The sequence below is a fragment of the Choloepus didactylus genome, chromosome 13 (assembly GCF_015220235.1).
Source record: "Choloepus didactylus isolate mChoDid1 chromosome 13, mChoDid1.pri, whole genome shotgun sequence".
NCBI classification, from domain to species: Eukaryota; Metazoa; Chordata; class Mammalia; order Pilosa; family Megalonychidae; genus Choloepus; species Choloepus didactylus.
In genome coordinates this window covers 99819648-99831569 of record NC_051319.1, presented here as the reverse complement: position 1 = coordinate 99831569, position 11922 = coordinate 99819648, and the positions used below count along the sequence as shown (strand labels likewise).

Genomic DNA, 11922 nt, shown 5'->3' with positions numbered 1-11922 from the left:
CACCCACCCTCCCTGGGCTGGGACCCCAGCTCTTTCCACCACACCTTGATTGACTGGTTCTCTTGGACCAGCGTCTTACCCTGGGTGGGGGGTGGGGAGAGGTTCTTGCTGGTGGCTCGGCAAGAGGGGCTGCTTGTCCCATCATCACCAAATCTGACACCAGGCCCAGAATGAGAAGTCTAGCCACTGTCAGGGAATAGCATTTTAAGGGACCAGTGGTGGTTGAGCTAGTTGGGGGACAGGAAATGTTGTGGGATTGGGAGCAGAGATGGGGGCAATTATCTTTCTATATCTCTGACAGCATCAATAGCCCTCATTTTTTAAAAAAAATGCAACTTTATTGAGATATATTCATACACATATAATCCTTCCAAAGCATGCAATCAATGGATCACAGTATCACTATATATTTGTGCATTCATTGCCACAATTTTAGAACATTTTTATTACTCAAAAATAAAGAAAAAAATAAAAACAAAAATAAAAATGAACACCCAAAACATCCTATATCCCTTATCCCCCACCCCATCATTTAATTTTTTTTTGTCTTTTTTTAATTACTCATCTGCCCATACACTGGATCCAGAGAGTGTCAGTTGCAAGGTTTTCACAATCACACAGTCACATGATAAAACTGTACAGTTATACAATCATCATCAACAATCAAGTCTACTGGATTACAGTTCCACAGATTCAGGTATTGCCTTCTAGCTACTGTAATACACTAGAAACTAAAAAGGAATATCTATATAATGCATAAGAAGAACCTCCAGAATGACCTCTCGACTCTATTTGAGATCTCTCAGCCACTGAAACTATTTTGTTTCATTTCTCTTCCCCCTTTTGGTCAGGAAGGCTTTCTCAATCCCATGATGCCAGGGCCAGGCTCATCCCTGGGAGTCATGTCCCACATTGCCAGGGAGACTTACACCTCTGGGAGTCAGGTCCCACGTAGTGAGTTTATTCGCAGAGTTGAATAGCCCTCATTTATAGCATGTCCATGTTTTCCAAGTGTTTGTCCTATCAGTGAGTCCTCATTGCATAGGGGACAAACCTGAGGCTCAGAGAGGTAAAGTCACTTACCCAAGTTGCCCAGCAAGTAAGGAGAGTCAGGATTTGAACCTGGATCTGTGGGACCAAATCTTGGACTCCCGTCCTGACCCTGCATATCTGCTGCAATAACCCCCATCTGAAGTCTGCAGCACCACAACTTACAAGGAACAGTCCCACCCAAATCGCATCTTATCCACAACAACACAGCAACCCTGACCTATTCATGGCCGTTTTACAGATGAGAGCACCAAGGCTTGCCCAAGGTTCCTGATGGGTAAAGGCTGCAGCCCTGAGCTGGACCTAGGCTTTCCGAGTCCCAGTCAGTGCCCAATCTCCAGTCCCATTGCACGGACATCCCCCTACCTCTCCAGCTGGGGAGATGAAGTGATGAAGGATGGAAATTTCTGAGCATGAGCCAGGCCACAGTGGGAAGGCTCCAGCATGGGCTAGATGGCTCGCTGGAGCCCTAAATAAATAAGGAGCATGGTCTTTAAGTGCAGAAACCAGACCAAGGGTCCCACCCTTTCTCCTCCTGGGATAGTAATAATTGTTCCTGGAGATGAAGTCTTTGCTGTGAGCCCCTGTCCACACCTGCCTGGGGACACAGAAAGGATGCCCACCTGAGCTCATTTACTCTCCTCAATAATCATTTCTCAAAGGAAGAAATTGAGGTTCAGGGAAAGAGTCACTGGCCAGAGGCCACAGGCCCGGAAGAGCACAGCAGAGGGTTGGGGGGTGGCTTGAACCCAAGCAAGCCTGGCCCCAGGGTCCAAGTCTTACCCTCCTGCACTTTCTGTGCCCACTGGGTCTCGTCCCACCCCCCTGCTGCACCCCAACCTGTCATATAGATGTTTGCTTCTGCTCTCCCGCCTGTACCAGCCCCACCCGGCTTCTGGCAATGGCTGGAGAAATGCAGCTCTGTCTTGCTTTATGTTACAGATGTATTTCTGTGAAAGAGCACACATTACATTGGATCTTATTTTAAACATGCAGTAATTCTAACCTCGGGCAGTTTTGACTGAGCATCCATGCTGCGCTTGCCCTTTCCCAAGCTTTCTTCTCATTTCATTCTCACACTAGTCCTGTGGGACAGGGATTATTGGCTCCATTCTACAGCTGTGGAACTGGAGGCTTGAAGTGGGGTACACAGCATGCTCAGGGTCCCCCAGCCGGGCAGTGGCATGCTGGGTGTGTACCAAGCCAGGGGCCTGGAAGCCAGATGACTCTCCCCTCTGCAGCATCTCCTGCCAGAGCCGGAGGACACCCACACCTGCTCCCTGCAAAGCACACCTGAACCTGTTGTTGGTGCAAAAGACCCAGCCTCCTGCATGAACAGGGCCCAGCACATCTGGGGTTTGGGTCCAGGAGGACATTCATGTCCCAGCTATCCAGGACCCTAATTCTGCCTCAAACACACCCCACCTTGGGATGCCCCAGTGTGATTCCTGCCACTGTCCTTATGGCCCTGGGCCCTCCGTGACTACCTGGATGTTCCAGACCATTGCAGCCCCAACTGAGGGCAGCTGAGCCTGGCTGCAAGATCACAGGCCATCAGAGCTTGTCAAGAGTCTGGGGTCTGCCAAGACTGATCCACTCCTTGCACTGGCTCGAGTTGGCACCATGGGCCCCAGACTGGCACAGACCCATCAGCTTCCTGCTAAGGCTCCCAATCACCTAGGTGGCCCTGAGGAGTGGCCCCCTGTCGCGATGCTATCAGAGTGGTCATGGCCAAGAGAGGCAGCCAACCCCTGGGCCAACCCCATATCCCTTCCTCTAGGAGAAACGTACTCCTTCCCCAAACACTTATAATGGTAGCCTACTTTTTTTGAGCACTTGCCAAGTGACAGCACATTCTAAGTACTTGGCATGTATTATATCCCATTTAATCTCCAAAACAGTCCTATGAGGCAAGGATTATTATTAGCCCATTTTACACATGAGAAAGTGAGGCACAGAGATGTCAAGTAACATGCTTGAGGTCACACAGCTAAGGACTAGGGGAGCCAGACTAGGGCCAGAGTCCAAGCCCTTAACCAACAGCCTGTGGATGAGACCCAACACCTGCACCTGAGATTCATCCATTCATTCTTTCATTCATTGAACCTGTACAGAGTACCTTCTCTGTGCCATGCACTTTGCACACATCATCTCATTGAATGTTTATGTCACCAATGAGGTAGGTATTATTGTCATCCCCATTTTACAGATGAGGCAACTGACATTCAGAGAGGTCAGGTAAGTGCACAAAGACCCACAGCCAGCAAGTGGTACAATAGAGCTGGAAGATGCAGATGTCGAACCCATAGAAGGAGGCAGGGGCCACAGCCTGGCAGACTGGGTGTGCCCGGCCAGGAAGCCTGACTCTGCCCCGCAGTGCAGCCTCAGAGGGTTAAGTGACCTGTCCAAAGTCACCCAGCCAGAACCAGGATTTGAACCCAGCCCACTCTGGCTCCAACTGGACCCTCGCCCCAGTGGAAGGGATTTTGAACAGAAAAGTTTGCAACCGGCTTGTATGTTAGAAAGACCCCTTGCAGCTTGTGGAGGACAGGCCCGTGGGGGTGAGCTCAGGGCGGGGCTAATGATTTGAAGCTTTATGGACCCCAAAAGATCATGTTCTTAAAGTTAATCTACTCCTGTGGGTGTAGACCTATTGTGGGTGGGACCTTTTGATTAAGTTGTTTCAGTTGAGGCACGCCTCAGGGTGGGTCTTAATCCTCTTACCGGAGTCCTCTATAAGAGGGTGAAATTCAGAGAGAAACACACAGAAGCTGAGAGGAAAGGACACAGAAACAGAGAGGAAGCCACTGAAGCAAAAGGCTGAAAGCAACGAAGCCGGAAGAGAAGAGAGAGCCCAGTAGACGTCACCATGTGCCTGGCCATCTGACAGAGAAGCCCAGGAGCTCCAGTAGCCGATCTTTGGGGAGAAAGCATTGTCTGTTGATGCCCTTGATTTGGACATTTTCCTGGCCTCAGAACTGTAAGTTTGTAAGTTAATAAATCCCCATTGTAAATGTCAACCCACTTTATGGTATCTGCATTTCAGCAGCTTTAGTGAACTAAAATAGCAGGAGACCAGGGAGAAAGATAAAGCCCTTTCCAGGATGTCACTGCATCTCGTGCAGGTGTTACTGCCCATTTACTATGCTCCAGGCCCTTCCAATTAGCGTGCCTACTCCTCCAAATACCCTATGAAATATGGATTCCTATCAGCCCCATTTTACAGATGCAAACACTGAGGCACAGAGATGACATGTGACCTGCCCAAGGTCACCTAGTTAGTAGTTGGTTAAGCTAGCATTTGAGCCTGGGCACGTAAGCCCACCACCTATTATTCCCGTGTTCGTTTAAAATCCTGAGTCTCCCTGGGCAGGTTCTCCAAGCTCCAGAAGTCAGCAGGCACCAAGGGGCTCTCCCAGGGGGGCAGTTCATGCCCAGGGCTGGGCATGGACTCAAGGACAGATGGGCACAGGCCTGTCTTCGAGCTGTTCCCAGTAGGATGGGCTAGACCCTTTGCAAATCCTCAGCCACCCAAGGGGCCAGGAGGAGGGAATGGACTCTGGGGGCAGAACAGGCTGGGTTCAAGTGCTGGTCCTTTCATTCCTGTGTGGCCTTGGGCAAGTTGCTTCACCTCTCTGAGCCTCCCAGCACACCCTGTAGGATGGAGATGATAATGCTGCCAATCTTGAAAGAAAGGGATAATGATTAAACGAGGTGACAGATACTAGGGCCTGAGAAGCACTTCTTAACCGCCAACTTCTATTAGCCATTCATACAGTTGTGAGGGTGAAAGAAATCAGGGGCTAAAGCCTGGGTGACCTTGGTCAAGCAACCTACCCTCTCTGGGCTTGAGTTTACCCATCTATATAACATGGGCATATGAATAGTATGTATTTCCTAAGGTAGTTTGAGGTTAACACATGTAAGGGGCTTAGAACAACACCCGGCACTCAATAAATGGTGGCTTTATTGTGTCATAATTATCATTGTAATTACACAGCGCATGCAATTTATTAGGATCATAAGTTGATTTAAGTTCAGCCCGTGCCTCAGGCTTCAGTCCCATGACACGCTCATCATGTGTTCCAGAGACTCTAAGCTCTGTCTCTATGCCCCGAGGAAGCTGAGGACCCCAGCCTCTGGCCCAGCTGCTTCCACTGGATTTTGGAAAATGTCAGCCCATGACCTTTACCTATGGCCAGTAGAGGGCCCATCCAACTGGTGGTCAATTGTGTCTTTGGGAAAACTCAGGGGGCAGATTCCATCCACTCGGCCTTCCTATGCATCTTTGAATAGCCCCCCTTTATAACTGGCTCCGGACGAAGAATGCATCTGCAAGGGAACAGGGCAAGGAAAATTAGGCCACAAGCCTTGTTTGCCTTTTTGCCTTGGCCGCCAGGTAGAATAAGGCCAGATTCCCCACCACACAAAAGCGATCTGCTCATCGAGGGCAGCAGGAAATCAGCACAGGTTTTGGGGCCAGAGAAACTCAGACTTCCACTGTGGTATCTCTGGCAAATGGCTTCAACGTTCTGAGCCAGTGTTCTCTTAAGAGTTCTGCCTCCTCCTGGCTGTGTGAACTTGGGAAGTTCCTTCTCTCTGAGCTGCAGTTTCCACTTCTGCAAAATGGGAATTGTGTCAACACCATGCTGCTAGACTGTGGGGAGGAGCCCTCGAAGGGCACAGCCTGGCGCCCGCTACATGGTTGCCACTTGCAACCAGGAACTGAAAACCAATCTTTTTGCGGGGCAAAGACCCGCTGGTTTTGGAAATTGAGGGCTTCCTAGGCATGATTTGCTGAGGAGCAGAGCCTTCATGTAGCAATTTTAAAACCGAGTTTTGTGGTTTGACTCCACCCTGGGTTCTGAGTTCTCGAGCAGGGGGTAGGAGCCTGGGCAGACACCCGTGGGTTCCCGGGAGGGACAGATCATTTCACCCTGGTGCCGCAGTGGGTATACCCCCTCCCCCAGCTCAGAGCATGCTGTTTTTACAAGATGCACCTGACTGCCTGCTTTGGCATGGGGCAGGGCCAGCCAGAACAGGCCCCGAGGGACAGAAGCCAGGGAGTCCAGCCAGGGCCCTCCCACTGCCCACTGCCCTGGGAGGCCCTGCCAACACTGCACAATCAAGAGAGGCAGCCCCACCCAGGGGCCCCTGTAACCCAAGTTTGGCTCCCGGTGCCAAGGGAGGGTGGCAGAATCTGAGCGATTCCAGATGTAGCTGGGTTGTGTGTGTGGAAATCAAGTCCAGTTAAGACTGGAGGCTGCTCACTGGGCCCAAGGACACCCCCACCCCCTGCCCTGTCCCATGGGCCCTGTGGAACACTTCAGTGTCTACAAGGACTGGTTCTGAGATACCCTCCCTCCCCTCTCCCACACCATTTCCTTTCTGCTTCTGGGGCCTGGCACCAGGCAGAGCTGTCTGCCCTAACTTTGGGGGACACTGTTTTGAGAATGAGGTTTGGAAACAGACATACCTGGGTTTGAACGACTTGGCTTCTTATGCCTGTGACATCACCATTCTGAGGCCAGCAACTTCATTTGGAAAATGGATATGATAAAACCTGTCTCCTTTGGTGTGGCATGATGACATCCCACGGTAATAGGGGCTCCCAGGCAGCAGATGTTCAGGTTCCAACAAGATCCCTCCTTTCCTTGGGTCCCAGGTTCCCCTGACATACACAGACAGGATTGACACTGTCCCAACCAGAACTACTTGGAAGCTGGAGGGAGGACATGAGGATGGAGGAGGCCACAAAAACAGGAGGCAATAAAGGCAGGGGAGTACCCTCCACATTTCTTCCAGGGGCAAGAGGTGCAGGGCTAATAGACTCATGAGCTTCAACCCAGAGTTCACTCCCTGGCCTCACAGGGGCTGCAGGGGCCCAGAGGATCACGGACTAGAAGGTACCTTAAGGGATAGGTGATATTGGAAGTCCCTCTAGAACAACTTCTCCCAGAGCATCACACAGTTTTTGCTTGCTTACCTCTTGTGACGGGGATCTCCCTCTCTCACAAAGCCACCCGTTGTGGTGCCCAGAGCCAAGACGACTTCTCCTGGAAGGGTCTGATCAGCATCCAATGGAGAATCAAGCCTCTCCTTTGTCGTAGAGCCCATACTTCAGTTAATGTAGCTCTGTTTTTTTTTTTTTTTTCTCCCCACACATATCACTATTGATTGTACCTGGGATCAGGGCTACTATCAACTAAAACTCATTCCTTCACAATTCTTCTCCTCCTTTCTTCTGTCCTTCCTTCCTTCCCTCCTTCCCTGTCTTCTCCCAGCTCTGAGCAACGCATCCCAGTAGAAATTTGCTCAAAAGTGCATTGATCCCCTGTGGGTGGCAGCTGTCTGCCCTAACTTTGGGGGACACTGTTTAGAGAATGAGATTTGGAAACAGACGCACCTGGGTTTAATCCCCTCTGGGGATTCATAGATGAATACGGCTGAGCCCTGCCCACGGGAGGTTTCCTATGTGGCAGTGAAGACAACAGAAGGGTGATGGCTACAGCACCTGCCCTGAGGTGCAATGGAGAGACAAGACTAAGTGCAGAGGAACCTCAGAGGGCTGAATACTCCTGTCTATGCCCAAATACCCAGACAACCCAAATACAAGTCAAGGGCAATCCTCTTCTCCCAATAAGAAGATGCACAATAAAGGTGAATAATATAAGCTTTAAGGGATAGAAACAGTCAGATGCGTACTTACAATAGTCATTGTATTACTTTAGTTTGACATGCACATTTAACATTGTTTTGTATAAAATAATACATGAATTTGGGAAGACTGCTTTTGTCCATTGTCAAATTTCAAGAAACAATTTGATTTGGATACTTTACATGTGGCCTCAACATCGTCAGGGTGGGGGTGGGGGTGCATTTTTATCTTTCTAGAGCAGGGTTTATTCACAGGGACCACAATGCTTTTGAATCCATGTATTAGGCAGCCACAGGACACTGTGTCCCCACAGCAGGTGCCATCTGTATAACATCAGGACAGTTGGGGCTTCATTTGCAGCAGGTGTGTATTTGTGTGTATTTGTACAACACAGTCACTAACTGGAGTGCTCTGAAATTGACCTTTAAAAGCCCCAATTACCACAATCTCCCACCCTTATCCTATTTGCTCTACATTGCTTTTCTGAGTAAAGTTCTCAACTCCTTTTTAAATAATGCTAACCTCTATACGCATCCCAAATTCACATGGACTAAGGGTGCATTGAGCTTTCCCAAAAAGAACTTTGTTGTTTGAAAATTAAGTAACTGAGAGAGCACCTGTTGTATGAGAAACTACCCAACTACCACAAAGTAACCTAATGTGGGGTGGGAAATAGGGAAGGCTTCCCAGAGGTGGAGACTCTGAGCTGAACTTGAAAAATGAGAACACTCTGGGATGGGCTGGGCAGTACAGATGGAAGGCCCTGGAGAAACCAAGGGAGCCAGAGCTCCTGAAAAAGCCTCTCTCCTTCACAAAGTTCCAGTGCTGACTCTGCCCCTTAACAGCTGGGAGATCTTGGACACATCTCTTCCATGCTCTGAGCCTCAGTTTCCCCCTCTGTGAATTGGAGGTAATAATACATATTTTGTAACGTCTGAGGGTATACAAGAAGGTGGAGAGTAGGGATAGGAAAAAAACGGTTTGGAATTGGGTCTTCTTGGGCAAGTCATTGTTTCCGAGCTTCTGGGTTCTGGTCTGTAAAATAGAGCCCTGTGAGGGCATGGACTAGCAGGCTTCACTCTCCATGGGGTATGCTGGGCATCTCCCACAGGCCTGAAGAGGAAAGCTGCTCAGAAAATAAGTGTGGAATGAATGAGTGAATGAATGAGGGATGCCTGTTACTCCCCCAACTCTTCCCATAGCTGATTCCTTCTGTCCATCAGATCAAGCTTACATGTGTCTCCAGGTTCTCCTTGACCACCCAAAACAAAGATGCACCTTCACTCTGTTTCATTTTCTTCACTATATATCACCATAATATGTGATCTTGTTTGTTATTTCTGTCTTCACCACTGGTATGCAATCTCCATGAGAGTGGGGGATTGTCTGACAGCTTAGTAGCTACAGTCACCCCCCATCCCGGTGCCCAGGACAGAGCCTGGGATACAACGGTACCGAATATTTTGTTGAGCAAGCGAGTGAGTGAATTAATGAATATTGGTTCCCTCCACCCCAAATTTGGACAACAGTCAGCTTCTCATACTCCTAGTCCCATGACCTCTGGGGTAGAATAGATCCTACCCCTCCCCGGGCAGCCCGGCTGGACAGTCTTCCAGCCCTTTACACTGTCCGCAGTGCCCTTCTGCCCATGTGTACGCGTCCACTCGTCCTACTCCCCCGTAGGTGTTCCGCGCCTGGAAGAGGGCCTACACAGTAGACCTTCTCTTAGTGCTGAAATCAATGAATGAAAGGTGAGGAGGCTGCCCAGGCTGGCACCCGAGGGCACCCAGCTGCTTCGCGCGCCTTCCTGGCCCGGGCGCGGGCCCCAGGCGCGGGCGGGAGGCTCGACTGTTCCTCTCTGGCGGCCCGGTGCAAACTTTCAAAAGATGCGGTGCCACGGCTCCGCCCCTGCACGGTTGGAGGCGGCGGGAGGTGGCAGGAGGCCGGGGCGGAGCCGGCGGGCCCGGGCCGGTGGCTCCGCCTCCTCCTCCCGCAGCCACAGCTGCCGCTGCTGCTGCTTCCCTCCCGGCGCCCTCCTCAGCTGCCGCCCGCCGGCTCGTCCGTGCAGCGGCGATGCCCTGGAGCCCGACCCTGACCCCCGGCCCGCCGCGTAATTAGCTATCGCGCGCTCCGAGAGCGCCGCCGCCAACGACGCGCCCCGACGCAGCGATGGGCAACACAGTGCACAGAACCCTGCCAGGTACGCCCGGGACCCCTGCCTGGGAGGCGGACACCGGGGTTCTCCTCTCTCCCGGGGAACCCGCTGGGTGACTCCCGGAGAGTCCCCACTTACAGTCCTCGGAGCGCAGCGGGCTGGAGTCTGCGGTGCTTCCCACACCCCGGCTCTTCGCGCGCTCCCCGGGGCTGGCCTTTGCGCTCCGGGAGGGCGGGTACCGCGTCCGGGTTACCTTGGGGACCCCCGTCTTGGTTCTCCTGGCTTTGGCCAGATGCGCGAAGGAGCCGCTGGGGCGATGCCGCGCGCCCCCCTCGCCTTTGTTCTAGCCCGAGGGCCCTGAGGAGGAAGCCCGGGGCTCCCAGGGGGGTGACTGCAGCCGGATTTGCCCGGGCGTCCGACGGCCAGAAGCCGCCCGTTGTGCGGTGACTGCAGCTGCTTGGGGGGGGGGGGTGTCTCAGGGTCCCCCTAGTTTTCAGCCGCCCAGCGCCCCCGCGGCACATGCTCCCTCGGCTTGGCCGCGTTCCCAGGCGCACCCCGGCTGCGCCCCCCTCTGGTGTCCGCTCCACGAGGAGCCCTGTAGCCTCTCAGAGTCGCCGTTGCAGAGCACATCTGAGTTAAAGCCACCTCCAAATTTCCGGAGCCCGAATGAGGGGATCCAGAGAGGGGTAATGGGATGGGAGTGGGGAGGCAGAGGAGGTTTTACTAGAAAATACCTGGTAATTGTGAGAACAGACCGGCGCAGGGCGGCGGCTCAGTGACGTGCTGGGAACTTTGCATACCCCCAGCGCTCCGCAAAGAAGCTTCGACAGTAAAGATGTCTATTCCAATTTTACAAATGAAGAAATTGAGGCCCAGAGAAGGGGAAATGATTTCCCAAAGACACCCAAGCTAGTAAGGTGGAGAGTCTGTACGGGACCCGTGTCAGGCCTCCCATCTGTCCCCCCATTCCCCTTCCATCTTTAGAATAAGTCTTTATTTTGCCCTAAGGCTGGGCTTTTGTAGCATCCTTTGGGCAGAAGGTGACAGATGTGTGTATGTGTTTTTAAAGTGCAAAGGCCCAACTCAGGGGGGAAGCAAGTCAGCTGTGTGGCAAATTTATAGCATGAGATTGGAAGAGGACAGAAACATATCACCCCATTTCTGCTCTAACACTTTCTCATAGCCCTCCCTCCAAGGCCTTGTATGCAGTTATCAGAAAGTAATTGTTTTTACCCCTGGAGGGGATTGAAGTGGATGGGTGCTGAGCCCAGGATTCCCAAGGCTCCCTATGGAAGTGGAGCCAACTCCTTCCACTTTATAAATTTCCTGGAAGCTTTGGGGTCACTGAATTCTCAAAGAAGTGATGTCACCAGGAGAGGGTCACCAGCTAGTCAGTGGCAGTGGCAGGATTCGAACCCAGCTCTCCTTACAGCAGATGGCCTCCATCTCCAATGGACAAGGCTATTGCCCAGATGGGGGTGGGGGGGGGACCCACCCGGCCACCCAGTCAGGAGGTGTCCAGCAGATGCTCTCCTAGTCAGACTCCAGCCAAGGCACCGGCCCCTTTGTAGAATTTCTTAATTCAGAAACGTTTAGGCTGTCCCAGTAAAAAAGCCATTCTGCCACCTGTGGGTCATCTTAGGGTGATGAAGGGACAGGCACACGCCAGGCGGGATAAAAATAGCTGGAGATTTACGGAGTCACTATCCCTCCGGAGCCTTGATCTGTAGACTAGGCGGCCCTGGGCTGGGAGCTTGGGGTTAATGTCGGTTACATGATGCAGGAGCCAAGTGTGGGAAATTCAAATGCTCTACTGGGGCTTGAAGTTTGTCTTGAATTTGAGGTAGGGGCCAGAACTGGAATTCCTGAGCCACTTCAGTTTGCAGGTAGCAAGAATGTGAAGGGCCATTTATTGTTTTGTGATCTGCCCATAGTTTTTTGCACACACTGTGCTGTTTTTCACTCCTCTGTGCTTAGCACATGCTGTTCCCTACCAGTATCTAGACTTTTTTTTTTAATCTTCATTTTATTGAGATATATTCACATACCATGCAGTCAT

The 11922-nt window shown here is 51.6% G+C and overlaps 1 protein-coding gene across 1 annotated transcript in view; it reads left to right on the top strand.

Moving 5' to 3' along the window:
• The first annotated feature begins 9727 nt into the window (after positions 1-9727).
• Positions 9728-11922, top strand: part of NEURL1B (neuralized E3 ubiquitin protein ligase 1B) — a 39992-nt gene continuing 37797 nt past the window's right edge. The window contains exon 1 of the mRNA XM_037801953.1: positions 9728-9908. Within this exon, the coding sequence (XP_037657881.1) occupies positions 9878-9908 (31 nt within the window). The 5' untranslated portion in view covers positions 9728-9877. The remainder of the gene's footprint in view (positions 9909-11922) is intronic.